This window comes from Oncorhynchus gorbuscha, linkage group LG03 (genome assembly GCF_021184085.1).
Source record: "Oncorhynchus gorbuscha isolate QuinsamMale2020 ecotype Even-year linkage group LG03, OgorEven_v1.0, whole genome shotgun sequence".
Classification (NCBI taxonomy): Eukaryota; Metazoa; Chordata; class Actinopteri; order Salmoniformes; family Salmonidae; genus Oncorhynchus; species Oncorhynchus gorbuscha.
In genome coordinates this window covers 13064342-13092128 of record NC_060175.1, presented here as the reverse complement: position 1 = coordinate 13092128, position 27787 = coordinate 13064342, and the positions used below count along the sequence as shown (strand labels likewise).

The 27787-nt window shown below is 45.0% G+C and overlaps 1 protein-coding gene across 4 annotated transcripts in view; it reads left to right on the top strand.

Annotated features, from left to right (window-relative positions):
* LOC124026041 (proto-oncogene tyrosine-protein kinase Src-like) overlaps nt 1-26975 on the top strand; it is a 47968-nt gene extending 20993 nt beyond the window's left edge. For 2 of the 4 annotated variants that reach the window (XM_046339236.1, XM_046339223.1), the window contains exons 3-13: nt 4455-4554; nt 7167-7184; nt 7637-7735; nt 8496-8599; nt 9068-9217; nt 12294-12449; nt 12688-12867; nt 13180-13256; nt 14011-14164; nt 15605-15736; nt 16712-17915. In XM_046339236.1, the coding sequence (XP_046195192.1) occupies nt 4455-4554; nt 7167-7184; nt 7637-7735; nt 8496-8599; nt 9068-9217; nt 12294-12449; nt 12688-12867; nt 13180-13256; nt 14011-14164; nt 15605-15736; nt 16712-16920 (1379 nt within the window). In that variant the 3' untranslated portion in view covers nt 16921-17915. Of the gene's footprint in view, nt 1-4454; nt 4555-7166; nt 7185-7636; nt 7736-8495; nt 8600-9067; nt 9218-12293; nt 12450-12687; nt 12868-13179; nt 13257-14010; nt 14165-15604; nt 15737-16711; nt 17916-25538 lie in introns of those variants that run through there. The other 2 variants (XR_006837253.1, XM_046339230.1) reach the window with 2 other exon arrangements.
* Nucleotides 26976-27787: the final 812 nt, after the last annotated feature.

Genomic DNA, 27787 nt, shown 5'->3' with positions numbered 1-27787 from the left:
CTAGTCCAACGCTCTAACCACTAGGCTACCCTGCCGCCCCAATATAGTTAGCTAGCCAGGCAGTTAACTGCAGTGCCCAACCACCTGAATATCAGCTATGATTCCCAATATGTGAATGTTTGTTTGTTTTAGCTACTATCACAATGCTGATTGCCTATGATGGTAAAGCTTTCCATTTGGCTATTACCGTTAAGTGTATATCGTCTGTCTTGCTTAAAATGTAAGTAATTGACACAAACAGCCATGTGATCACATTCAAACATGTTCTCATGTGGCAACTGCATTCTGATGGCGACAGAGCAAGGAAGCAAGTGCTGCAAAAGTTCTGCAGTCTGCAACAACTACAAGGAGGGGATTCAGGGGTTTATCACCGAGCACCTGGGATTTGTGGCTAACTGCCTGATTCTCTATGTCCAGTCGTCTGTGGCTAAGTTGGTAGAGAATGGCTCTTGCAATGCCTGGAGAGTGGCTTTGACTCCCAGGGCCACCTATACATAACAAATGTATGAACACATGACTTTAGGTTGCTTTGGATAAAAAAAGTCTCTGCTAAAATTACAGTCATATTATTTTAATACCAGTTTTTGAGTTGGTGCACTATGACGAGAAGTTGAAGTAACTATAAACTAGTACGCTGTCAGCAATCAGTGAACACATTTTATTTCCCCTAGCTTTATGCTATAGTTGCAATATAGTATGCTTTCTGGACCGACGTGTGTTTTATTCTCTTTCAGCACCTTCTAGTGTACTGGCGGATTGTGTAGACTACTTCCTTTGGCGCAGGTTAGGAAGAAGAAACGGGGGTACCTTTCCCTCAAAAACCATTAAATTTATTCCATTCCTATGAGCCTGTCCTCCTATAGCTCATCCCACCAGCCTCTGCTAGTGTATTTGCAGCATCTGTTGACAGTGACTATTGAATTACAATAAATATAATGTACTAAGTTAGATTTTTGTGAAGACTGAAAAACATGATGGGAATGGTATGATCATGGAAAAACCTTCTTTAAGGCTACATCTGCTTGGAGTGCCAAGCCCGTGTCCAGGGAGTGCCAAGCCCGTGTCCAGGGAGTGCCAAGCCCGTGTCCAGGGAGTGCCAAGCCCGTCTCCAGGGAGTGCCAAGCCCGTGTCCAGGGAGTGCCAAGCCCGTGTCCAGGGAGTGCCAAGCCCGTCTCCAGGTAGTGCCAAGCCCATCTCCAGGGAGTGCCAAGCCCGTCTCCAGGTAGTGCCAAGCCCATCTCCAGGGAGTGCCAAGCCCGTCTCCAGGTAGTGCCAAGCCCGTCTCCAGGTAGTGCCAAGCCCGTCTCCAGGGAGTGCCAAGCCCGTCTCCAGGGAGTGCCAAGCCCGTCTCCAGGGAGTGCAAAGCCCGTCTCCAGGGAGTGCCAAGCCCGTCACCAGGTAGTGCCAAGCACATCTCCAGGTAGTGCCAAGCCCGTGTCCAGGGAGTGCCAAGCCCGTCTCCAGGTAGTGCCAAGCCCGTCTCCAGGGAGTGCCAAGCCCGTCTCCAGGGAGTGCCAAGCCCGTCTCCAGGTAGTGCCAAGCACATCTCCAGGTAGTGCCAAGCCCGTGTCCAGGGAGTGCCAAGCACATCTCCAGGTAGTGCCAAGCCCGTGTCCAGGTAGTGCCAAGCACATCTCCAGGTAGTGCCAAGCCCGTGTCCAGGGAGTGCCAAGCACATCTCCAGGTAGTGCCAAGCCCGTCTCCAGGTAGTGCCAAGCCCGTCTCCAGGTAGTGCCAAGCACATCTCCAGGGAGTGCCAAGCCCGTGTTCAGGGAGTGCCAAGCCCGTCTCCAGGTAGTGCCAAGCACATCTCCAGGGAGTGCCAAGCCCGTGTCCAGGGAGTGCCAAGCCCGTGTCCAGGGAGTGCCAAGCCCGTCTCCAGGTAGTGCCAAGCACATCTCCGGGGAGTGCCAAGCCCGTGTCCAGGGAGTGCCAAGCCCGTCTCCAGGTAGTGCCAAGCCCGTCTCCAGGTAGTGCCAAGCACATCTCCAGGTAGTGCCAAGCACATCTCCAGGTAGTGCCAAGCACATCTCCAGGTAGTGCCAAGCTCATCTCCAGGTAGTGCCAAACACATCTCCAGGTAGTGCCAAGCACATCTCCAGGTAGTGCCAAGCACATCTCCAGGTAGTGCCAAGCACATCTCCAGGTAGTGCCAAGCACATCTCCAGGGAGTGCCAAGCCCGTGTCCAGGGAATGCCAAGCCCGTGTCCAGGGAGTGCCAAGCCCGTGTCCAGGGAGTGCCAAGCCCGTGTCCAGGTAGTGCCAAGCCCGTGTCCAGGGAATGCCAAGCCCGTGTCCAGGGAGTGCCAAGCCCGTGTCCAAGAAGTGCCAAGCCCGTTTCCAGGGAATGCCAAGCCCGTCTCCAGGTAGTGCCAAGCCCGTGTCCAGGGAGTGCCAAGCCCGTGTCCAGGTAGTGCCAAGCCCGTGTCCAGGGAATGCCAAGCCCGTCTCCAGGGAGTGCCAAGCTCGTCTCCAGGGAGTGCCAAGCCCGTCTCCAGGGAGTGCCAAGCCCGTCTCCAGGGAGTGGCAAGCCCGTCTCCAAGGAATGCCAAGCCCGTCTCCAGGAGTGCCAAGTCCGTCTTCAGTTTGATCTTGAAGACTCTTACAGACCTGACATGACACTATGGTGTGTCTAGACCAGATGGTCAATCATTATTTTGCGTCTCCTGTAAAGTGATTGGTTGCATTTTCATTTCTGGGATTTTCTACTGGCTAGAGTCCCCCCCGACGTCTAATTAACCAATCAAAGATTCCCTGGTCCAAACCAGGTGCTCGTTATAAAGGGAAAGCTGAGAAACTATAGATGTTGTGACCGTCAAGGACATTAGGCATCCCTAATGTCAATGCCAGTATCTCTTTCCAGGAAATGTACATTGGATTAGACAGCCCAATGTTTCCTGTAGTTGTTTTTATTTTGGCAGGGTGCAAAAGCCAACAATGTAATATTCTAAGATGTGAATGCCAAAACATTAAATTGAAATGAATTGAGACAAATATTTAAGTGTTTTGGCAACAGAGCTGATTATCCTACTGCCTATTTCAGTCGTTTCTCCCATTCTTCTCTGCAGATCCTTTCAAGCTTTGTCAGGCTAGATGGGGAGTGTTGCTGTACAGCTGTTTGGTCTCTCCAGAAATGCACGATCAGTTTTAAGTCTGGGATCTGGCTGGGCCACTCAAGGACATTCAGAGGCTTGTCTCGAAGCCACTCCTTGGCTGTGTGCTTAGCCTCGTTGTCCTATTGGAATGTGAACGTTCGTCCCAGTCTGAGGTCCTGAGTGCTCTGGAGCAGGTTTTCATCAAGGATCTCTCTGTACTTTGCTCCGTTCATCTTTCCCTCGATCCTAAATAGTCTCCCAGTCCGTGCCGCTGAAAAACCTCCCCACACCATGTTGCTGCCACCGCCATGCTTCATTGTAGGGATGGTGCCAGGGTACCTCCAGACGCGACGCTTGGCATTCAGGCCAAGCATTTCATCAGAACAGAGCATCTTGTTTCTCATGGTCTAAGGGTCCTTTAGGTGCCTTTTGGCAAACTCCAAGTGGGCTGTCATGTGCCTTTTTACTGAGGAGTGGCTTCCTCCATGACCACTCTACCATAAAGAAAGGCCTGATTGGTGGAGTGCTACAGAGATGGCTGCCCTTCTGGAAGGTTCTCCCATCTCCACAAAGGAAGTCTGGAGCTCTGTCAGAGTGAACATCGGGTTCTTGGTCACCTCCCTGACCAAGGCCCTTCTCCCCGATTGCTCAATTTGGCCGGGCGGCCAGCTCTAGGACGAGTCTTGGTGGTTTCAAACTTCTTCCATTTAAGAATGATGTAGGCCACTGTGTTCTTGGGGACCTTCAATGCTGCAGAAAGGTTTTGGTACCCTTCCCCAGATCTGTGCCTGGGTACAATCCTGTCTCTGAGCTCTACGGGCAATTCCCTCAAGCTCATGACTTGGTTTTTGCTCTGACATGCACTGTCAACTGTGGGACCTAATATAGGTGTGTGTGTGTGTTTGTTCCTATCCAAGTCATGCCCAATCAATTTAATTTATCACTGGTAGACTCCAGTCAAGTTGTAGAAACATCTCAAGGATGATCAATGGAAAGAGGATGCACCTGAGCTCAATTTCAAGTCTCATCGTAAAGGGTCTGAATACTTATGTAAATAAGGTCTTTCTCTTTTTCACTTTGTCAGTATGGGGTATTGTGTGTAGATTGAGGAAAAAATATAATTTAATCAATTTTAGAATAAGCCTGTAACGTAACAAAGTATGGAAAATATCTGAATAGGTCTGGATACACTCTGAAGGTACTCGTAGTTCTAGATGAATATAGTGTATTACAAAAAGAGGATACTGTACTTTGCCTTGAGAGATGCCAATCCTCAGCTGCATGTGTGTTAGCCCAAAACTCTCCTATCTCTAACATTTTGTGTGCGTGTGTGTGTGTGTGTGTGTGTCCATCCTGTAGGAGGTGTCACTACATTTGTGGCACTCTATGACTATGAATCACGGACTGCCTCAGACCTGACCTTCAAGAAAGGCGAGCGGCTGCAGATCATCAACAACACGTAAGGAGATGCCCACTCCATCGTCTCCCTGTTTAGATACTACATGTCCGCCATGTACTCTCACCTAGACACACACACTCATCCAGACGAAGACAAACCCAAACACACACCGTGTGGACACACAAGCATGCACACTGTACACATACAGTCACAGTGAGTGCTGACTTATTCATAATTCCTGTTAGCCAAACAACACTGTCTGTCCCCTTTCTGTCGCCCCATCTGCTGTGTACAACATTACTACAAATGTTTTCAGATCTTACAAGGGCAACCTTGTCAGGTCATGTTCATTAGGCACCAAACGAAGGAAAACAAACTGAAACAGTGAGGCACTACTGCTGTAAAAATGTTTTCTGTTGCGTGCCCTAATGGACGCAATCCTGATTCTAGCCCTTCTACTGTTGATCTAATAGTTCAAGTTTGTCCTTTCCAAAAGCATCACTCTGACAGACACAAGCCAGTTTGTTTCCAAAAAAGTATTTGTTCCATCACTGGGTATTTTGGATGCAACAGGAGAGAATACGTCATACCCAGATATGTCACCCAATGAGCCTATTTAGATACAACAGAGTTGGATTACAGGAAGACGGTTCACAGCTCACTATAGGAAGACATTTTAAAATGCACCGTTTCAAAACATACATTTCAGGTCAGGCCATGTGGGAGTTAGGTACAGGATGGTCTCTGCCTGTTTTACACACACACACACACACACACACACACACACACACACACACACACACACACACACACACACACACACACACACACACACACACACACACACACACACACACACACACACACACACACACACACACACACACACACACACATACAGTTGAAGTCGGAAGTTTACATACACTGAGGTTGGAGTCATTAAAACTAGTTTTTCAACCACTCCACAAATTTCTTGTTAACAAACTATAGTTTTGGCAAGTCGGTTAGGAAGTCATTTTTCCAACGGTTGTTAACAGACAGATTATTTCACTTATAATTCACTGTATCACAATTCCAGTTGGTCAGAAGTTTACATACACTAAGTTGACAGTGCCTTTAAACAGCTTGGAAAATTCCAGAAAATTATGTCATGGCTTTAGAAGCTTCTGATAGGCTAATTGACATCATTTGAGTCAATTGGAGGTGTACCTGTAGATGTATTTCAAGGCCTACCTTCAAACTCAGTGACTCTGCTTGACATCATGGGAAAACCAAAAGAAATCAGCTAAGACCTCAGAAAAAAATGTAGACCTCCACAAGTCTGGTTCATCCTTGGAGCAATTTCCAAATGCCTGAAGGTGCCACGTTCCTCTGTAGAAACAATAGTACGCAAGTATAACCACCATGGGACCACACAGCCATCATACCGCTCAGGAAGGAGACATGTTCTGTCTCCAAGAGATGAAAGTACTTTGGTATGAAAAATGTCAATCAATCCCAGAACAACAGCAAAGGACCTTGTGAAGATGCTGGAGGAAACGGGTACAAAAGTATCTATATCCAGAGTAAAACGAGTCCTATTTCGACATAACCTGAAGGGCCGCTCAGCAAGGAAGAAGCCACTGCTCCAAAACCGCCATAAAAAAGCCAGACTACTGTTTGCAACTGCACATGGGGACAAAGATCGTACTTTTTGGATAAATGTCCTCTGGTCTGATGAAACAAAAATAGAACTGTTTGGCCATAATGACCATTGTTATGTTTGGAGGAAAAAGGGGGAGGCTTCCAAGCCGAAGAATACCCTCCCAACCGTGAAGCACTGGGGTAGCAGCATCATGTTCTGGGGGTGCTTTGCTGCAGGAGGGACTGGTGCACTTCACAAAGTAGATGGCATCATGAGGGGGGGAAATGGATGTGGAGATATTAAAGCAACATCTCAAGACATCAGTCTTGACCAAGTTAAAGCTTGATCGCAAATGGGTCTTCCAAATGGACAATGACCCCAAGCATACTTCCAAAGTTGTGGCAAAATGGCTTAAGGACAACAAGGTCAAGGTATTGGAGTGGCCATCACAAAGCCCTGACCTCAATCCTATAGAAAATTTGTAGGCAGAACTGAAGGTGTGCGAGCAAGGAGGCCTACAAACCTGACTCAGTTACACCAGCTCTGTCAGGAGGAATGGGCCAAAATTCACCCAACTTATTGTGGGAATCTTGTGGAAGGGTACCCAAAACATTTGACCCAAGTTAAACAATTTTAAACGCAATGCCACCAAATACTAATTGAATGTATATAAACTTCTGACCCACTGGGAATGTGATGAAAGAAATAAAAGCTGAAATAAATAATTTTCTCTACCATTATTCTGACATTTCATATTCTTAAAATAAAGTGGTGATCCTAATTGAACCAAGACAGATAATTTTTACTTGGATTAAATGTCAGGAATTGTGAAAAACTGATTTGAAATGTATTTGGTTCAGGTGTATGTAAACTGCTTACTTCAACTGTGAGTGTGTATATATATAATCACACACACACAGTTAGTTGATGCTACTGTTCTATGGTCTGGTCTTGTGTGCTCTGCTGTTTGCTGCATTTCTTTCTGTGTGTTTTTGATGTTCTCTGCTGTCTGTTATTTCCCTCTCTCATGCTTCATGGTTTCTCTTAGGAGAAAGTACAGCTTCAGGTCAGTGAACTAATCTTTCTGATCCCCCTGTCTTAACTTCTCGTCACCTTTCCTCTTCCCGATCAACCCCGTTTTTCCTCAGTGTGCACTGAGGTGATGTGTGTCAGCTCAACCTACAACAAACCAAACCATTTGTGCTTATGAACTCAAAGGCAAAATGACAGTGTGTGAAGTACGTTTTGTCATTGTTTTCACTTGGTTTCCCTGTTTTTTAAATGATTATTTAGTCAAGAGAGGTTAAGATATTTTTGATCCTATGAATGTCATGGTGTGAGCACACAGTGTCCTCCACTGGTTTACTCCCAGGGCTGTTTTTAGGCTTCAACCACGGTCAAATGTGTCTATCTGATGTGAGTGACCAGTTAGTACTCTGAATGAACCCAGGGAGGGCTTCTGGTTGTCCAAGTCAATAACCCTGTCATCACCTCCTTCTCTCCTCTGTCTCGCTGCAGGGAAGGGGACTGGTGGCTGGCTCGGTCTCTGACTACCGGAGAAAGCGGTTACATCCCCAGCAACTATGTGGCCCCCTCTGACTCCATTCAAGCAGAAGAGTACATCAACTTTTTTATTTTATTTATCTCGATCTTTCCTGTTTTTATCAAGTTATAAAATGTATACTTTTTTTTTGGAAACAGCTGTGGGTTTAGAATGCTGAGATGGAGCTAGGGTTGCAAAATGCTAGTAACTTTGCCTATATTCCCAGTTTTTCCAGAAATTTTGGTTGGCAGATTCAAGGAATTAGAAAGAAATGTGTAATCCTCCAACCAGGATTTCTGGAAAAACCTGGGAATTTTGTTACTAGAGTGTTGCAACCCTAGAAGACGCAGCATGGCATCCAGCTTTAATAACATTGGCCAAACTCTCTCTAAGATGTATGATTATGGACAAACCCATCTGGATAGTAAAACACCCTGGTCTCAGATGTACTTCAGATGTACTTCAGTGGTGCTCCATAAGGATATTAAAGGGACAGTTTCCCTCCAAAATCACAGTTTGTTAGGCATTTTCATTTCTCAAAAGTGGCCTTCTGATGGCATAACTCCATGTCCCAGACCATCTGTTTTGTAGATCCACCTATATGCCACAATCAAAAATATGTTGGAAAAGATAAGCACTGCATAATTTCCCCACCAAATTTATGTGCTAATAAAGCTGGATCGACACAATACCACTGGAACGTGGACTCGTTGACGTGACACTTTTTTTTAGGTCTGAATACGTGACCCAACTATGCTTTTGGAGTGCAATGCCACTTTGCTCAGTGGCAGGTTCTCACTGTTCTTTCTCACTCACTCTGGCCCACTTTCACAGGTGGTATTTTGGGAAAATAACTCGGCGCGACTCAGAGAGGCTCCTTTTGAGTTTACAGAACCGACGAGGCACCTTCCTGGTCCGAGAGAGCGAGACCACCAAGGGTGAGAAGAACCCCTCAGAGAGCGACAGACATTTTAGACGTGGAGTAGAAGCACTGTGACATTATTGTCAAATTACTTGTTGAAGTTTCCTCTTTTTATTGTGAAGTAGTAAATTTGAACACGGAATGAACCCACCAAACGGTTGAAGAGGCACTTTGTCCCTCTCCCCTAAACAATGACAGAAATGCAGTGAAACTGACTTGTAGGTCCAGAGTTGAGTTTGAGGGTAATGAGGTCATGTGGTGTAGTTTATGCTGTGAACATGCAGTGTGCTAATGTGTGTAGTGTGGAACACTAGATGCGTAACTAGCTGGATTGGAGTATGACTACTACAGATGTCCAGGTGATCCATTCAAACTTGAAGTTAACTGGTTTTGACCCACACATTACTCCTTCCACACACACAGAAGCAGAGAGATGATACAGACAATGTATAAAATTATTTTGTAATTCTATTTTTCTGCACAGGAGCCTACTGCCTGTCCGTGTTGGACTACGACAACACCAAAGGTCTCAACGTCAAACATTACAAGATACGCAAGCTAGACAGCGGTGGTTTCTACATCACCTCACGCACCCAGTTCAGTAGCCTGCAGCAGCTGGTCTACCACTATCATAGTGAGTAAACCGCTTGTCTGTTACTGTCGCGGAGAGTAACCAACTGGTCTGTTACTGTCTCAGTGAGTAACCAGCTGGTCTGTTACTGGCGCAGTGAGTAACCAGCTGGTATGTTACTATCGCAGTGAGTAACCAGCTGGTATGTTACTGTCGTAGTGAGTAACCAACTGGTCTGTTACTGTCTCAGTGAGTAACCAGCTGGTCTGTTACTGGCGCAGTGAGTAACCAGCTGGTATGTTACTGTCGCAGTGAGTAACCAGCTGGTATGTTACTGACGCAGTGAGTAACCAGCTGGTCTGTTACTGTCGCAGTGAGTAACCAGCTGGTCTGTTACTGTCGCAGTGAGTAACCAGCTGATCTGTTACTGTCGCAGTGAGTAACCAGCTGGTCTGTTACTGTCGCAGTGAGTAACCAACTGGTCTGTTACTCTCGCAGTGAGTAACCAGCTGATCTGTTACTGTCGCAGTGAGTAACCAGCTGGTCTGTTACTGTCGCAGTGAGTAACCAACTGGTCTGTTACTCTCGCAGTGAGTAACCAACTGGTCTGTTACTGTCGCAGTGAGTAACCAGCTGGTCTGTTACTGTCGCAGTGAGTAACCAGCTGATCTGTTACTGTCGCAGTGAGTAACCAGCTGGTCTGTTACTGTCGCAGTGAGTAACCAGCTGGTATGTTACTGTCGCAGTGAGTAACCAGCTGGTCTGTTACTGTCGCAGTGAGTAACCAACTGGTCTGTTACTGTCGCAGTGAGTATCCAGCTGATCTGTTACTGTCGCAGTGAGTAACCAGCTGGTCTGAGTAACCAACTGGTCTGTTACTGTCGAGTGAGTAACCATTTGGTATGTTACTGTCACAGTGAGTAACCAACTGGTATGTTACTGTCGTAGTGAGTAACCAGCTGGTATGTTACTGTCGCAGTGAGTAACCAACTGGTCTGTTACTGTCGCAGTGAGTAACCAGCTGGTATGTTACTGTCGCAGTGAGTAACCAGCTGGTATGTTACTGACGCAGTGAGTAACCAGCTGGTCTGTTACTGTCGCAGTGAGTAACCAGCTGGTCTGTTACTGTCGCAGTGAGTAACCAACTGGTCTGTTACTGTCGCAGTGAGTAACCAGCTGGTCTGTTACTGTCGCAGTGAGTAACCAGCTGGTCTGTTACTGTCGCAGTGAGTAACCAGCTGGTCTGTTACTGTCGCAGTGAGTAACCAACTGGTCTGTTACTCTCGCAGTGAGTAACCAGCTGGTCTGTTACTGAGTAACCAACTGGTCTGTTACTGTCGCAGTGAGTAACCAGCTGGTCTGTTACTGTCGCAGTGAGTAACCAGCTGGTCTGTTACTGTCGCAGTGAGTAACCAGCTGGTCTGTTACTGTCGCAGTGAGTAACCAACTGGTCTGTTACTGTCGCAGTGAGTAACCAACTGGTCTGTTACTGTCGCAGTGGGTAACCAACTGGTCTGTTACTGTCGCAGTGAGTAACCAGCTGGTATGTTACAGTCGCAGTGAGTAACCAACTGGTATGTTACTGTCGCAGTGAGTAACCAGCTGGTATGTTACTGTCGCACTGAGTAACCAGCTGGTATGTTACTGTCGCAGTGAGTAACCAGCTGGTCTGTTACTGTCGCAGTGAGTAACCAGCTGGTATGTTACTGTCGCAGTGAGTAACCAGCTGGTCTGTTACTGTCATGGTGAGTAACCCCCTGGTATGTTACTGTCACGGTGAGTAACCCCCTGGTATGTTACTGTCATAGTGAGTAACACGCTGGTCCATTACTGTCACGGTGAGTAACGTATTATATTAGCACCTTATATGTTAATAGATGCTTACAAGCATGATTATTATACAGCCAGTAACACCAAAATTTAAGTGAATGTTTTGGTGTTTATTTGTTCATGTACTGTAATATGGTGTAAAGTCAAGGGCATGGTTTGAGCAATTCAGTCGTTCTGTTTCACAACCGTTTCCCAATTAGTGTAAAGTGCAATGGCTATCTGTCTCCGGACTTGAACCCCATTGAAAACCTGTGGTTTGGATTGAAGAGGTACAGACATATCAAGGATATCAAGGTTCTGGAAAGATTCTGTATGGCGGAATGGTCCAAGATCCCTCCGAATGTGTTCTCCAACCTCATTAAACATTTTAGAAAAAGGCTCAGTTTTGTAATTCTTGCAAGGGGAGGTATTGTTTATATGTTAAACAAAATATTTTTCTATGATTAATTGTATTAAAAAATATAATTCCCAAGGTTTTTTGCAAACAGTAAAGCTGAGGATTTGAATTATTTATTTTGTATTGTGATTTTTGCTCATTTTTATCAAGGCTGTCAATAATTTCCGACCCAACTGTATATTTTAAATATATCATTTTTGATACATGGTACGCAGTGTCTTTGTCAATAATACATCAAAGTGAAACCGAATACAGACGACACAGACAGAATAACTCAATAAGAATATTGAACACAAGTCTTTATTTGAAACTTTTACCCCTTTTTCTCCCCAATTTCATGGTATCCAATTGGTAGTTAGTCTGGCCCATCGCTGCAACTCCGATACGAACTCGGGAGAGACAAAGGTCAAGAGTCATGCGTGCTCCAAAACACGAAACTGACAAGCCGCACTGCTTCTTGACACACTGCTCGTTTAACCCGGAAGCCAGCCGCACCAATGTGTCGGAGGAAACACCGTACACCTGGTGACCAATGTCAGCGTGCATGCGCCCGGCCCGCCACGAGTTGCTAGGGCTTGATGGGGACATCCCGGCCAGCCAAACCTTCCCCTAACCCGGATGACGCTGGGCCAATTGTGCGCCGCCTCATGGGTCTACCGATCGCGGCCGGCTGCGACACAGCCTGGGATCGAACCCGGGTCTGTAGTGACACCTCTAGCACTGCGATGCAGTGCCTTAAGACAGCTGCGCCACTCGGGAGGCCAAACACATTTCTGACACTTGTCAGATGTGCCAATCTCTCAGAAAACCCAAAACAACTGTCTAGGTGGATAGTGTTAACAAGGGTGAACAGTTCCAGTTGTCTAGGCGGTGACCGTATGCCTCGCTCTGTCTTCCCGTACCGAACCACAGAGCATGCGGATGGACTGTGCCACTGTCTGACAGAGGTGTGTCCGATGCTGAAGCCTCAGACCCAGGGCCTGGCCCGCGACGCCTGGGAGATATCCCGGGAGTCCCTCCACCTCGACCTCAAACTGGGCCAGGGCTGCTTCGGAGAGGTCTGGATGGGTAAGACACACACACACACACACACACACTGTTTTTTGAAGTATAGATGAATAATAAATAGTCTTTTAACAGACACCTTTATTCCAACTTCATGTATTTCAACTATAACTTAATGTAAGGACTGTGTAGTTAGTTGTGGCAGAAACGTGGGTCTGTTCCATGGGCTGTCCTGTGTACTCCTTTAGCTTCGTTGGCTAGGTACTCTGGATACTCTGACCCATGGCTACTGTGTTTCTAGGGACATGGAATGGTACAACGCGGGTGGCCATCAAGACCCTGAAGACGGGTACTATGTCCCCAGAGGCCTTCCTCCAGGAAGCCCAGGTCATGAAGAAGCTGAGACACGAGAAACTGGTGCAGCTCTACGCCGTGGTGTCTGAGGAACCCATCTACATCGTCACCGAGTACATGAGCCAAGGTAACAGTAGAGCAATCATCATCATCATCATCATCATCGCTGACTACATGGGCTGTGGTCCAGGCTGGTCTTCACGTGTGTATGCGCACACACACACACACACACACACACACACACACACACACACACACACACACACACACACACACACACACACACACACACACACACACACACACACACACACACACACACACACACACACACACACACACACACACACACACACACACACACATTGTTCTTGTGTTCCCTTTCTCCTGCCTTCTCTCTCTTTCTCTCAGTATTCTGATAACACTGTCGCTCCCATAGGTAGCCTGTTGGACTTCCTGAAAGGCGACACGGGCAAGCTGCTACGTCTACCCCAGTTAGTGGATATGGCATCTCAGGTGGGACAAACGCTACAATGTTCAATACCTTTTGGCATAATGGTCTTATTTCAGTTGATTTGAAGTTTTTCTCCTCTTTTGTTCAATTTTACTCCGAATTTTCTTTCTCTCTCTCGCTGTGTCTCTCTCTCTCGCTGTGTCTCTCTCTCTCTCCGTGTCTCTCTCTCTCTGTGTCTCTCTCTCTCTCCGTGTCTCTCTCTCTCTCTGTGTCTCTCTCTCTCTCCCCGTGTCTCTCTCTCTCGCTGTGTCTCCCTCTCTCTCCCTGTCTCTCTCTCTCCGTGTCTCTCTCTCTCCCCGTGTCTCTCTCTTTCCCCGTGTCTCTCTCTCTCCCCGTGTCTCTCTCTCTCGCTGTCTCTCTCTCTCCCCGTGTCTCTCTCTCGCGCTGTCTCTCTCGCTGTCTCTCTCGCTGTCTCTCTCTCTCTCCGTGTCTCTCTCTCCGTGTCTCTCTCTCTCGCTGTCTCTCTCGCTGTCTCTCTCTCTCTCCGTGTCTCTCTCTCTCCGTGTCTCTCTCTCTCTCGCTGTGTCTCTCTCTCTCGCTGTGTCTCTCTCTCTCGCTGTGTCTCTCTCTCGCTGTTTCTCTCTCTCTCGCTGTTTCTCTCTCTCTCGCTGTGTCTGTCTCTCTCTCTCTCGCTGTGTCTGTCTCTCTCTCTCTCGCTGTGTCTCTCTCTCTCTCACTGTGTCTCTCTCTCTCTCGCCGTGTTTCTTTCTCTCTCGCTGTGTCTCTCTCTCTCTCCGTGTCTCTGTGTGTGTATAGATTGCAGCAGGGATGGCATACGTAGAGAGAATGAACTACGTCCACAGAGACCTCAGGGCTGCCAACATCCTGGTCGGGGACAACCTGGCATGTAAAGTGGCCGACTTCGGTTTGGCCCGCCTCATAGAGGACAACGAGTACACTGCTAGACAGGGTAAGGCTTCAGTCAACGAGTACACTGCTAGACAGGGTAAGGCTTCAGTCAACGAGTACACTGCTAGAGAGGGCAAGGCTTCAGTCAACGAGTACACTGCTAGAGAGGGCAAGGCTTCAGTCAACGAGTACACTGCTAGACAGGGCAAGGCTTCAGTCAACGAGTACACTGCTAGACAGGGTAAGGCTTCAGTCAACGAGTATACTGCTAGAGAGGGCAAGGCTTCAGTCAACGAGTACACTGCTAGAGAGGGCAAGGCTTCAGTACACTGCTAGACAGGGTAAGGCTTCAGTACACTGCTATACAGGGTAAGGCTTCAGTACACTGCTAGACAGGGTAAGGCTTCAGTACACTGCTAGACAGGGTAAGGCTTCAGTACACTACTAGACAGGGTAAGGCTTCAGTACACTGCTAGACAGGGTAAGGCTTCAGTACACTGACAGACAGGGTAAGGCTTCAGTACACTGACAGACAGGGTAAGGCTTCAGTACACTGACAGACAGGGTAAGGCTTCAGTACACTGCTAGACAGGGTAAGGCTTCAGTACACTGCTGACAGACAGGGTAAGGCTTCAGTACACTGACAGACAGGGTAAGGCTTCAGTACACTGACAGACAGGGTAAGGCTTCAGTACACTGACAGACAGGGTAAGGCTTCAGTCAAGGCCAAATCTGTAGTTGTGTGTCCTAAACCTGGTCTTGGAGGACCCCTGTTTATCCTGGTCTTGGAGGACCCCTGTTTATCCTGGTCTTGGAGGACCCCTGTTTATCCTGTTCTTGGAGGACCCCTGTTTATCCTGGTCTTGGAGGACCCCTGTTTATCCTGGTCTTGGAGGACCCCTGTTTATCCTGGTCTTGGGGGACCCCTGTTTATCCTGGTCTTGGAGGACCCCTGTTTATCCTGGTCTTGGAGGACCCCTGTTTATCCTGGTCTTGGAGGACCCCTGTTTATCCTGGTCTTGGAGGACCCCTGTTTATCCTGGTCTTGGAGGACCCCTGTTTATCCTGGTTTTCTTTCCAACTGGTCTCGGTGTGTAAAGTGGACAACTTTAGCCTGCCGCCCCCTCCTCATAGAAGATAATGTGTACATTGCCAGACAGGGTTCTGCTCTGGTCTGGGTCCAATATCTCTATGTAATGTTTGTCCTAAGCCTGTTTTGGAGGACCCCTGCTTCACCTGGTCTCTTGATGACTTGTGTTTATTGTTTTTAAAGTTGTTAGATGCAGACTTTGTAATAAAGGGCCTGAATAACTTCAGGAAAATGTACTAATTCTGACTCTGTGAAAGGTTTCCATTTGGCAGAGACTGTAGAGAGGCTCAACTCTAGCCTTGTTTTTAGGAAAATAGGCTTGTATTGATGTATTCTAGTTAAAACAGTGACATTTTGGCTACCATGGTCTTTTATCAGAGTGTGTCATCAATCAGGGTTTTGTTTCCCCAGGTGCCAAGTTCCCCATTAAGTGGACAGCGCCAGAGGCTGCACTCTACGGACGCTTCACCATCAAGTCAGATGTCTGGTCATTCGGGGTCCTGCTCACTGAACTGGCCACTAAAGGCAGAGTCCCATATCCAGGTACCGGTGACTTTTCTTCATGAAAACATCAAGACAAGTAGTTACACACTCTGCTCACAATAGGTATAAAACACCAAGGTGTTGACACACAATGCCTCTTCAGGTTTACATATACGCTGTACTTCAAATCAAACGTATTTGTCACATACACGTGGTTAGCAGATGTTAATGCGAGTGTAGCGAAATGCTTGTGCTTCTAGTTCTGACAATGCAGTAATAACAAACGAGTAATCTAACTAACAATTCCATAACTACTACCTTATACACACAAGTGTAAAGGGATAAAGAATATGTACATAAAGATATATGAATGAGCGATGGTACAGAACGGCATAGGCAAGATACAGTAGATGATTTTGAGTACAGTATAGAAATACGAGATGATTAATGTATGGTATATTAACATAAAGCGCCATAGTTTAAAGTGGCTAGTGATACATGTATTACATAAAGATGGCAAGATGCAGTAGATGATATAGAGTACAGTATATACATATGAGATGAGTAATGTATACTTTGTTTATATATACAGTATACATTGATTACATATACAGTATACTTTGTTTACATATACAGTATACTTTGTTTACATATACAGTATACTTTGATTACATATACAGTATACTTTGATTACATATACAGTATACTTTGATTACATATACAGTGTACTTTGTTTACATATATGGTATACTTTGACTAAACAGTCGTCCAAGATGAGGAGTTGCATGCAATTGCACTTAGAAGGAAGTGAAGGGTTGGTCTTTTTTATGTGTGTTTATTTCTAATATAAATTAGGGGTGTTGGATTGAATGCTATGTTATTTTTAGCTATTATTTGATTTCCTAGTGGAATCATGTGCAGTACAAAAGTTGAACAGGTTTTGTAGAAAAACACTGTCGAACGTGTTTCTCTCTCTTCTCTCCCTCTATTTCTTTATTTCGTTATCTATCTATCCCCTCCATACACTGTCTTCAGGAATGGTGAACCGGGAGGTGTTGGATCAGGTGGAGCGTGGCTACCGGATGCCCTGCCCTGCTGAGTGCCCAGCCTCCATGCACGAGCTCATGCTCACCTGCTGGAGGAAGGACGCAGAGGAGCGGCCCACCTTCGAGTACCTGCAGGGCTTCCTGGAGGACTACTTCACCTCCACTGAGCCCCAGTACCAGCCTGGGGAGAACCTATAAGGCTCAGGGACATCTCCCTCCACCCCGGGCCTTATGGATGGACTTTCCCACCCCCCTGCCCAATGCCCACCCATGTCGCTGCCTACCCCTCACTGCACCCTGATCATGGGTCAGGTTTGTGTTATTTCCCCACTGTAATGGACTATGGTTAAGGTTGGTTTAGGAGTGGGAAGAAAATAGTAGCTGATCCTAGACCTGTTGTTATGGGTGACTTCTAACCTGGAGCTACAAAGACAGGTTTTGTGGGGACTGTCATAGTGGTTGAGGGTTGGACTGATGCGAAAGGTGCTGATCCTAGATCTGTGGAGGAAATATGGTAAGTGTTCTAAGGTGGAGTAGGGTGCAGTTGCCCCTGGATGCTGATCTTGGGTCAGTTCAGCATTTTCTCCACTAATGGTTAAGATCAGGGGAGGGGAAGCTGATCCTAGATCTGTAGCTAGGAGAAACTTCAACCCGAAGTATCCTAAGGAGGGACGGAGGATAGTGAGATGGAACATGTCCACTGTTTTGACCCTCCCTCTCTGTCCTCGTCCCTTTCTCATCAAAGGCTTTGGCCGGAATCCGTTCAAAGTTTTCCCCAACGTGTGCACTTGTGCACTACCTGTCAAGCATTGGATTAGTGTAAGCATTGGCTATACTAGAGGAAGTCTCCCTCATTGTTGTAATCCTCAAGGGGGAGTGTGCAAGTGCACACTTGCAAGTTTGGAGAAATTAGAAGCAGCCATAGCATCTGACCTCTCCACCTCCTCTCCTCTTGCAGAGCGCTGCCAACGTGGCACCGGTGCCGAAGGAACGTCCGTCTGTTTTTCCTCTCTCTTGTGCATACCAAATGGCTCCCTATTACCTACATACATGTAGTGCACTACTTTTGACCAGAGCCCTATGGGAATAGGGCCAGAAATAGGGCCCTAGGGCTCAGGTCAAAAATCTCACTCTCCCTTTGTCTATTTCTCCCTTTGTCTATTTCCTCCTCTCTCTCTCTCTCCCTTTCTTTGTCTATTTCCTCCTCTCTCTCTCTCTCTCTCTCTCTCTCTCTCTCTCTCTCTCCCTTTCTTTGTCTATTTCCTCCTCTCTCTCTCTCCCTTTCTTTGTCTATTTCCTCCTCTCTCTCTCTCTCCCTTTCTTTGTCTATTTCCTCCTCTCTCTCTCTCTCTCTCTCTCTCTCTCCCTTTCTTTGTCTATTTCCTCCTCTCTCTCTCTCTCCCTTTCTTTGTCTATTTCCTCCTCTCTCTCTCTCTCTCTCTCCCTTTCTTTGTCTATTTCCTCCTCTCTCTCTCTCTCTCTCTCTCTCTCCCTTTCTTTGTCTATTTCCTCCTCTCTCTCTCTCTCTCTCCCTTTCTTTGTCTATTTCCTCCTCTCTCTCTCTCTCTCTCTCCCTTTCTTTGTCTATTTCCTCCTCTCTCTCCCTTTCTTTGTCTATTTCCTCCTCTCTCTCTCTCTCTCCCTTTCTTTGTCTATTTTCCTCTCCTCTCTCTCTCTCTCTCTCTCTCTCTCTCCCTTTCTTTGTCTATTTCCTCTCTCTCTCTCTCTCTCTCTCTCTCTCTCTCTCCCTTTCCTTGTCTATTTCCTCTCTCTCTCTCTCTCTCTCTCTCTCTCTCCCTTTCTTTGTCTATTTCCTCCTCTCTCTCTCTCTCTCTCTCTCTCTCTCTCTCTCTCTCTCTCTCTCTCTCTCTCTCCCTTTCTTTGTCTATTTCCTCCTCTCTCTCTCTCTCTCTCTCTCCCTTTCTTTGTCTATTTCCTCCTCTCTCTCTCTCTCTCTTCTCTCCCTTTCTTTGTCTATTTCCTCCTCTCTCTCTCTCTCTCTCTCTCTCCCTTTCTTTGTCTATTTCCTCCTCTCTCTCTCCCTCCCTTTCTTTGTCTATTTCCTCCTCTCTCTCTCTCTCCCTTTCTTTGTCTATTTCCTCCTCTCTCTCTCTCTCCCTTTCTTTGTCTATTTCCTCCTCTCTCTCCCTCCCTTTCTTTGTCTATTTCCTCCTCTCTCTCCCTTTCTTTGTCTATTTCCTCCTCTCTCTCCCTCCCTTTCTTTGTCTATTTCCTCCTCTCTCTCTCTCCCTTTCTTTGTCTATTTCCTCCCCTCTCTCCATTTCTTTGTCTATTTCCTCCTCTCTCTCCCTCCCTTTCTTTGTCTATTTCCTCCTCTCTCTCTCTCCCTTTCTTTGTCTATTTCCTCCTCTCTCCATTTCTTTGTCTATTTCTCTCTCTCTCTCTCCCTTTCTTTGTCTATTTCCTCTCTCTCTCTCTCTCCCTTTCTTTGTATATTTTCCTCCTCTCTCTCCCTCCCTTTCTTTGTCTATTTCCTCCTCTCTCTCCCTTTCTTTGTCTATTTCCTCCTCTCTCTCCCTCCCTTTCTTTGTCTATTTCCTCCTCTCTCTCTCTCTCCATTTCTTTGTCTATTTCCTCCTCTCTCTCTCTCTCCCTTTCTTTGTCTATTTCCTCCTCTCTCTCCCTTTCTTTGTCTATTTCCTCCTCTCTCTCTCTCTCTCTCTCTCTCTCTCTCTCTCTCCCTTTCTTTGTCTATTTCCTCCTCTCTCTCTCTCTCTCTCTCTTTGTCTATTTCCTCCTCTCTCTCTCTCCATTTCTTTGTCTATTTCCTCCTCTCTCTCTCTCTCTCTCTTTGTCTATTTCCTCCTCTCTCTCCCTTTCTTTGTCTATTTCCTCCTCTCTCTCCCTCCCTTTCTTTGTCTATTTCCTCCTCTCTCTCTCTCCATTTCTTTGTCTATTTCCTCCTCTCTCTCTCTCCATTTCTTTGTCTATTTCCTCCTCTCTCTCTCTCTCTCTCTCCCTCCCTTTCTTTGTCTATTTCCTCCTCTCTCTCCCTCCCTTTCTTTGTCTATTTCCTCCTCTCTCTCTCTCCCTTTCTTTGTCTATTTCCTCCTCTCTCTCCCTTTCTTTGTCTATTTCCTCCTCTCTCTCTCTCCCTTTCTTTGTCTATTTCCTCCTCTCTCTCTCTCCCTTTCTTTGTCTATTTCCTCCTCTCTCTCTCTCTCTCCCTTTCTTTGTCTATTTCCTCCTCTCTCTCTCTCCCTTTCTTTGTCTATTTCCTCCTCTCTCTCTCTCCCTTTCTTTGTCTATTTCCTCCTCTCTCTCTCTCCCTTTCTTTGTCTATTTCCTCCTCTCTCTCTCTCCCTTTCTTTGTCTATTTCCTCCTCTCTCTCCCTCCCTTTCTTTGTCTATTTCCTCCTCTCTCTCTCTCTCCCCCTTTCTTTGTCTATTTCCTCCTCTCTCTCCCTCCCTTTCTTTGTCTATTTCCTCCTCTCTCTCTCTCTCCCCCTTTCTTTGTCTATTTCCTCCTCTCTCTCTCCCTCCCTTTCTTTGTCTATTTCCTCCTCTCTCTCTCTCTCCCCCTTTCTTTGTCTATTTCCTCCTCCTCTCTCTCTCCATTTCTTTGTCTATTTCCTCCTCTCTCTCTCTCTCCATTTCTTTGTTTATTTCCTCCTCTCTCTCCCCCTTTCTTTGTCTATTTCCTCCTCTCTCTCTCTCTCTCCATTTCTTTGTCTATTTCCTCCTCTCTCTCTCTCTCTCCCTTTCTTTGTCTATTTCCTCCTCTCTCTCTCCCTTTCTTTGTCTATTTCCTCCCCCTCTCAATTTCTTTGTCTATTTCCTCCTCTCTCTCTCTCTCTCTCTCTCTCCCTTTCTTTGTCTATTTCCTCCTCTCTCTCTCTCTCCGTTTCTTTGTCTATTTCCTCCTCTCTCTCTCTCTCTCCCTTTCTTTGTATATTTTCCTCCTCTCTCTCTCTCCCTTTCTTTGTCTATTTCCTCCCCTCTCTCCATTTCTTCGTCTATTTCCTTCTCTCTCTCTCTCCCTTTCTTTGTCTATTTCCTCCTCTCTCTCTCTCCCTTCCTTCTTCTTCTATTTCCTCCTCTCTCTCTGGTATTCTCTAGTGCTGCTTCCTCCAGGTCTCCAACTCTCACATTGAAATTTTTGAAAGTTTTTATTTGTTTTGTTGTCTAAAGATGCTGCTTCTTTCTTTCTTCCTCTGTCAATAAAACTGAAACGTTGTAAAGCTCCCAGACAGTTTCACATGAAATGTATCGGATGACAGCATTGTATACTCATAGAAGTGATGTCAAGCGTACTTTGTGCTAATAGACTCCCTGCTAGTACAATTGCACTTGGGTCATGTTCGCGATTTAAAAACATTTTGCAACAGAAAATGAAAATGTAGGGTTTGTTATTGGATAAGTCCCCTTTGTTCATGCCTTTTCCCGTCCGGTGAACACAGCTCTGTTTGTTGTTGTTGTGTCCAATCACCCTGAGATTATTGGGACTTAGTTGTACAATCACCCTGAGATTATTGGGACTTAGTTGTACAATCACCCTGAGATTATTGGGACTTAGTTGTACAATCACCCTGAGATTATTGGGACTTAGTTGTACAATCACCCTGAGATTATTGGGACTTAGTTGTACAATCACCCTGAGATTATTGGGACTTAGTTGTACAATCACCCTGAGATTATTGGGACTTAGTTGTACAATCACCCTGAGATTATTGGGACTTAGTTGTACAATCATTAGAACGGCTTATTGAGGACCCCAAAACTTTCATTCTTAAATGCATTCCTTTTAATGTGGTTTGTGAAATAAGCAGGGTACTGAGAGCCAGTCAAATATGAAGGATTGCAAACGTGCACAATGAGTTAAATGCTGTGTGAATTCCTGTGTGTGGGTCAATTCAATCTCTAAATCTTTGCTAATCAAATCTGGCACTAGAAGCTATGCATCTTTAAATAATAACCCCTTTCATCTCTAATTGGGATTTAGGTGGCTTTTTTATCCCCAATGATCACTACTTATGTAATGAACCACAACTAAATATTTTTTGCTAATTAAGTAATAATATGTTTGATTAGAAAGCCCCTTGGACTTGTGAAATCCCTTATAAATCGTAACATTGCCACAATCCTTCACAGGCAGAAAGACGGATGGGGAATTATACAAAAATGTTACACTATTGTGCTCACCCAAACTGTACTGTCACGAACCATACCACTATGGTGGATGTGAAACCAGGCCAGTACAGCTCGGCTAAGCTCAGTGGTGGGAAAAGGGTTTGAGTGATTTGGTGTTCTGAACTGACAATGAGAGGGACCTGCAGGGGGCGGTGCTGTCATTTTAGGTTCTAGTGCAGATATCACTAATCTAACACGGTAAGATTGGTGAAAGCAATGGAGTGGAAACCATGTCTTCACCAATCCACTCACTTACAGATCAGTGATTACCTCAACTAAGGGAGGAAGGTAGGAAGTATGCATTTTATAGATATCCGAACAGGGCCTAGGACTATTTCAATGGATCTGGAGGACATTAGGTGTATGTATGATGTATATACAGTCAATGCTGTCATCTAACCTCAGCCAGTAAAATGCATGTATTAGTGATATATTGTAACTAATACATCTCCCAGCAACACAACATTAAGGGCTAGTTTCCCAGACCTAGATTAAAGCTGGAATCCAGTAGAAACTGCCACGGCCGTTTGTGATATTACAACAAAGAAGTTACTGCAAACAACAAACTCATCCCCCCCCCCTTGGACATTATTGCACATGTGATAGAACAGCAGTAATATGCACGTTTGGTATGTTTGTTTTCACCACGGCCACTGTTATTGGTTTTGTTATGGTGAAGAAGCGGAGCGATGCTCCCCAGCTCTGCATCGGCAACAAAACAAAAACCAGAACAACGGTTCTGGTTTCACCGTTAAGCCTAGTCCTGGACCAAAGGGCATGTTAAAAAAAGTGTTTCTTAGTGAGAAACTTGGCTTAATCTGTGTCTGGGGAAACCAGCCCTAAATAAGTGTCTCCAAATTGTATTCTGCTCCTTCTTGAAACTGTAGTACCAGTTCATTTCTGCCTTGCGATGCCTTGTGTTTTCACGAGGTGAAACATCTGGGCTGCAGAGAGTAGCTTTCGTGTTTTTGCTTGAACCCCTTACCTTGGGTTTTCACAAGGTGAAAAGCATCTGGGCTGCAGAGAGTAGCTTTCGTGTTTTTGCTTGAACCCCTTACCTTGGGTTTTCACAAGGTGAAACATCTGGGCTGCAGAGAGTAGCTTTCGTGTTTTTGCTTGAACCCCTTACCTTGGGTTTTCACGAGGTGAAAAGCATCTGGGCTGCAGAGAGTAGCTTTCGTGTTTTTGCTTGAACCCCTTTTACCTTGTGTTTTCACAAGGTGAAAAGCATCTGGGCTGCAGAGAGTAGCTTTCGTGTTTTTGCTTGAACCCCTTACCTTGGGTTTTCACAAGGTGAAACATCTGGGCTGCAGAGAGTAGCTTTCGTGTTTTTGCTTGAACCCCTTACCTTGGTTTTTCACAAGGTGAAAAGCATCTGGGCTGCAGAGAGTAGCTTTCGTGTTTTTGCTTGAACCCCTTACCTTGGGTTTTCACAAGGTGAAAAGCATCTGGGCTGCAGAGAGTAGCTTTCTGTGTTTTCCAACCGGTACATTTTGATCAACCTTAATTTAACTGGAATGTAGCGTGATCTGAGAGTGACACATGACAAATATATTTCTTGAGAGACGCTGCAAAGGGTTATGTCTCAAAGGAGAAAGACACAGGAACTTAAAACTAGGTTTGTACAATTCCAGTAACTTTCCCTAAATTCCCAGGTTTTCCAGAAATCCTAGTTGGAGGATTACGGATTTTCTGCTTACTCCCTCTGAATTTTTTGGAATATTTCTGGAATTTTGCAATCCTAAACCTCTACTGCTAAAGACAACCAAAAGACCTCGAATGAAGAAACCGAATTGACACTTGGTCTTATGTGAAATGGCTACTGATTTGCATTGTTCAGTTCAACTGATTTGCACTGGCCCTGGAAGCCTACTGCATTTTGTGCCAATGAAAGCCATATATATATATATATTTGTACTGCTGTCCATGTACATAGTGCACTTTTGTTACACCTGAACTCCCTGTAGTTCAATGGGCAACCAATCAACCTGATGTACTAGTCTGTAACTACCAGTGGTACAGACTATGATACCGGTTCATTGGCATTAACGGTTCGGCCTACGATGTTTCAACTGACTATCTTCCACCCCGACACAGTATGCTACCAAGTCGACGAAACCTGTATAGCGAGGATTTTAATCATTTAAACTCTAGCTAATTCTAGAGCTATTTAGCATGCTGTTGTATTTAGTCAAATAAGGATGATCTTGATCATTGGCTAGTCTGTATTTGTACTGTACCTTGAGAATGCGTGTTTACTTTTGGATAAGGGACGGGGAGGTGACTCTGGGGGAGAATAATCTTCCACATGTTTGTGCCATCAACTGATACTGCTCTTTTGTATTGATTCGACAATGTCAGATGGTCTTTTTCAACCGCAGGTGTCACATACTGTATATTTACCCCCAGTAGGATGCATTTTCTATCGTCCCTTTTCAAGAAGCCAATCTGCATAGTGCATTCATTGCTGTTTGTTTGTGTAGGAGTAGTTTGGTCCCAGGGTAGAAGCAGTAGTAGCATTTTGAAGCTATGATGAACTGCCTACTTGATCATGCATTAGATTTCTCTGGTCTAGATGGGTCATATGAGTGCACTGAGGTGAGACCCTGGCCCTTGTTTTTAAGTACTTCAGAAATTAATATCTCCTTCCTGCCTTCTTTTGAAGTAATCACAGATCAGAATTGGTGGGATTGTTGAAAGTGTTAATCTTGCTTACACCTATCCAGTCTGACCTGTGCTTAACTGGAGGAAACAAGGAAGGATGCATTTGTACAGGATTTGAACAGGGCCCTAGCCCCTACTCCACAGCAGTGATGGAAAAAGGACCCAAAAGTAAAGAGTAAAAGTAATTGTACCTTAATAGAAAATGGCTCAAGTGAAAGTCTAAAAGTATTTGGTTTTAAATATACCTAAGTATCAAAAGTGAATGTAATTGCTCAAATATACTTAAGTATCAAAAGTAAAAGTACAAATTATTCAAAATTCCTTATATTGAGCAAACCAGACGGCACAATATTTTTTATTTCTTTACAGATAGCCAGGGGCACACTCCAACACTCAGACATCATTTACAGATAGCCAGGGGCACACTCCAACACTCAGACATCATTTACAGATAGCCAGGGGCACACTCCAACACTCAGACATCATTTACAGATAGCCAGGGGCACACTCCAACACTCAGACATCATTTACAGATAGGCAGGGGCACACTCCAACACTCAGACATCATTTACAGATAGCCAGGGGCACACTCCAACACTCAGACATCATTTACAAACATAGCCCTTGTGTTTAGTGAGTTCGCCAGATCAGAGGCAGTAGAGATGACCAGGGATGGTCTCTTGATGAGTGTGTGATTTGGACCATTCTCCTATACTGCTAATCATTCAAAATCTAACGAGTACTTTTGGATGTAAAGGAAAATGTATGGAGTAAAGAGTACATTATTTTCTTTAGGAATGTAGGGAAGTCAAAGTTGTCAAATATAAACTAGTAAAGTACAGATACCCCCCCCAACAACTTCAGTACTTTACACCACTCTTCCATGGGCACTCCTGTAGATCTAAAAGAATCAGATACGTTTTACAATATGGCAATTGCTTCACCATGTGGTCTGAATTTTCACCATATTGTTTATAGTTATACGGATCTTATCATTTGAGATCTGCATAAAGCGTAATTCAGTGTAAAGACACAGAGACGTGACAGTCCGGCGTCCATTGTGACATAGCTTCGTGGCTCTGAGACCAGCGCCAGCGGGGGACGCTCAGCCCGGACCACCCAAAGTCCTCTATTCATTTGAATGTGTTGACAGTTGGAGAAATAGCTTGAGCCGCGCTGAGAATTTGAAAAAGTATGAAAGCCAACGGTCCAATATTCTAGAACACTGCTGTGCGTACAAGCACACGTTTTGGACTCTGATAGGCGCTTAAGTGCCGTGAAGGGCATCACTGGTATGTTGATGCCCTTCACCCACCAGGAATAAGAGTACAGAGGAGTTAATTGAGTATTCAGGCGAACTGCTGTAGACTTTAGATTACAGTTAAAGTTATGGAAGACCTTACACAAACAAGATGACTTGTGACATAGCAATAAGAAAGTAGTGCTGTCCATGGTTTGCTTTGAAATCAAGAACTTCCTCACTGAGAAACAAACCGTGTTCAACAATCTTGATCAATATGATGATGACATGTATACTTAAAAATGAGTCCCAGTATCTAATAATAGAAGTACGAAATGTGTGGTAGTGATGTAGGTTTAAATATTTCTAAAATTAACGACTGACGATCCTGTTATTTGATTGTTTATTTTCTCTAAATCTGCCATTTTCTTTCACCCAACATGATGCAATGACACAGACGAACTTTCGGGGGAAATGCCAGATGGGCCAGTCAATTGTTTTGCCCAGTGGGCCTATCTAACTGGTTTCTTGCGCAAAATGATCATCTGGCCAATAATGGGGGCATTGAGGAACAAAATGTGCCAGTATGGTGGCCTCAAGTTTTAAATAAAAAATGTAGAAATGCCAGGGCTGATTTGTGGCCCCTTGATACTGTAAATAGGGTACATTTACACCCCCCCTCCTCCCACATTGACATATTTTGGGGGGTTGAATAATCTGTATGTAGCTTTTTGTCCTTTGAGTGAGGGGTAGACAAACGTCAAAACATGGCAAAATGATGCTTAGGCTTTTTTGTATATTTCAATTGAATATTTGAACCTGTCGGTACATTGACAAGGACAACTTGAGGCCATTGTATTGCAGGTAAAGCATTGGAATGTATTCTAATATATTTTGAAATATGGACCACAACGTTTCTTTCAAATCTGTTGGACAAAATAGGGGACACATTTTTCAAATAATTTCAAGCCAAGGACTAGATTCTTGATTCCCTGTCCAACATGTTTTATAAACCTATGCAGTTTCTGGTTTACCATTCCTAAAATATTTATCATTTGAAATGGACAATATCAGAAGATTGAGGATTTTGTAAGTAGTATTATTTTCTCTTTTTTATGTGTATCAGAATTGGATTGAAATGGGTATTGTGCCACTTTATGTTATCTTTAAATGTGCAATAAATTATATTTCAAGAGCGTTTTCTTACAATGTTTTCATATCTCAGTGTGTTTGTCCTTTTAATGGACTTTATTGCATTTCTGTGAAAGTCTTGGTATGTGTATGTTGAATGCACTAACTAAGTTGCTCTGGATAAATAACCAACATTATAATTTAAAATGCAAATGATTCTGATTGTTGTATTATTCTAAAAGAGTGATATCATGGGATGATTTATCCTATATTGTTGACTCTACATTTCCCCTCCATGCATATTGTCCAGTGAGAAGTTTCTTCTTCAGATTTCAACTTGTCTTTCTGCAAGTCCTTGCATCCTATCTCCTCAACCGTTTTGGAAGACAAGGTCCAGGGTCACTCCTCTCTGACCTTATTCTCCTACAGATTTGGAGGAGGTGGCAAAGGAGTGAGGTGGTGAGGGATCAAGGAAAGAGGAATTCAGAAAAGGCCCTGGAGTGAAGTATTTTGATTCAAGTGAAGAGGGTATTGGATGACAAGATCTGAGTAGAATATTTTCTCCAATGCCCTTCTTGCTTCCCTCTGCTGTTGTGAGGAGGAGGAGGAGGAGGAGACTATTCAGATGCAACGCATACAGGAAGTTACTGACGCAGCAGTTACACAGTCCCAAATGCACTCTATTCCCTATAATTGGTGCACAATATAGGGAATAGGGTGCATTATTTTTAACTAGAGCCCTATGGGTCCTGGTAAAAGCAGCGCACTATATAGGGAATAGGGTGCCATTTGAGACACCCCACAGAACTCTCAAGATGTTCTTTTTAGTCAACCACAAGGAGGCAGCATTTGACTGTAGCATGGCCACTAGCTGTAAAG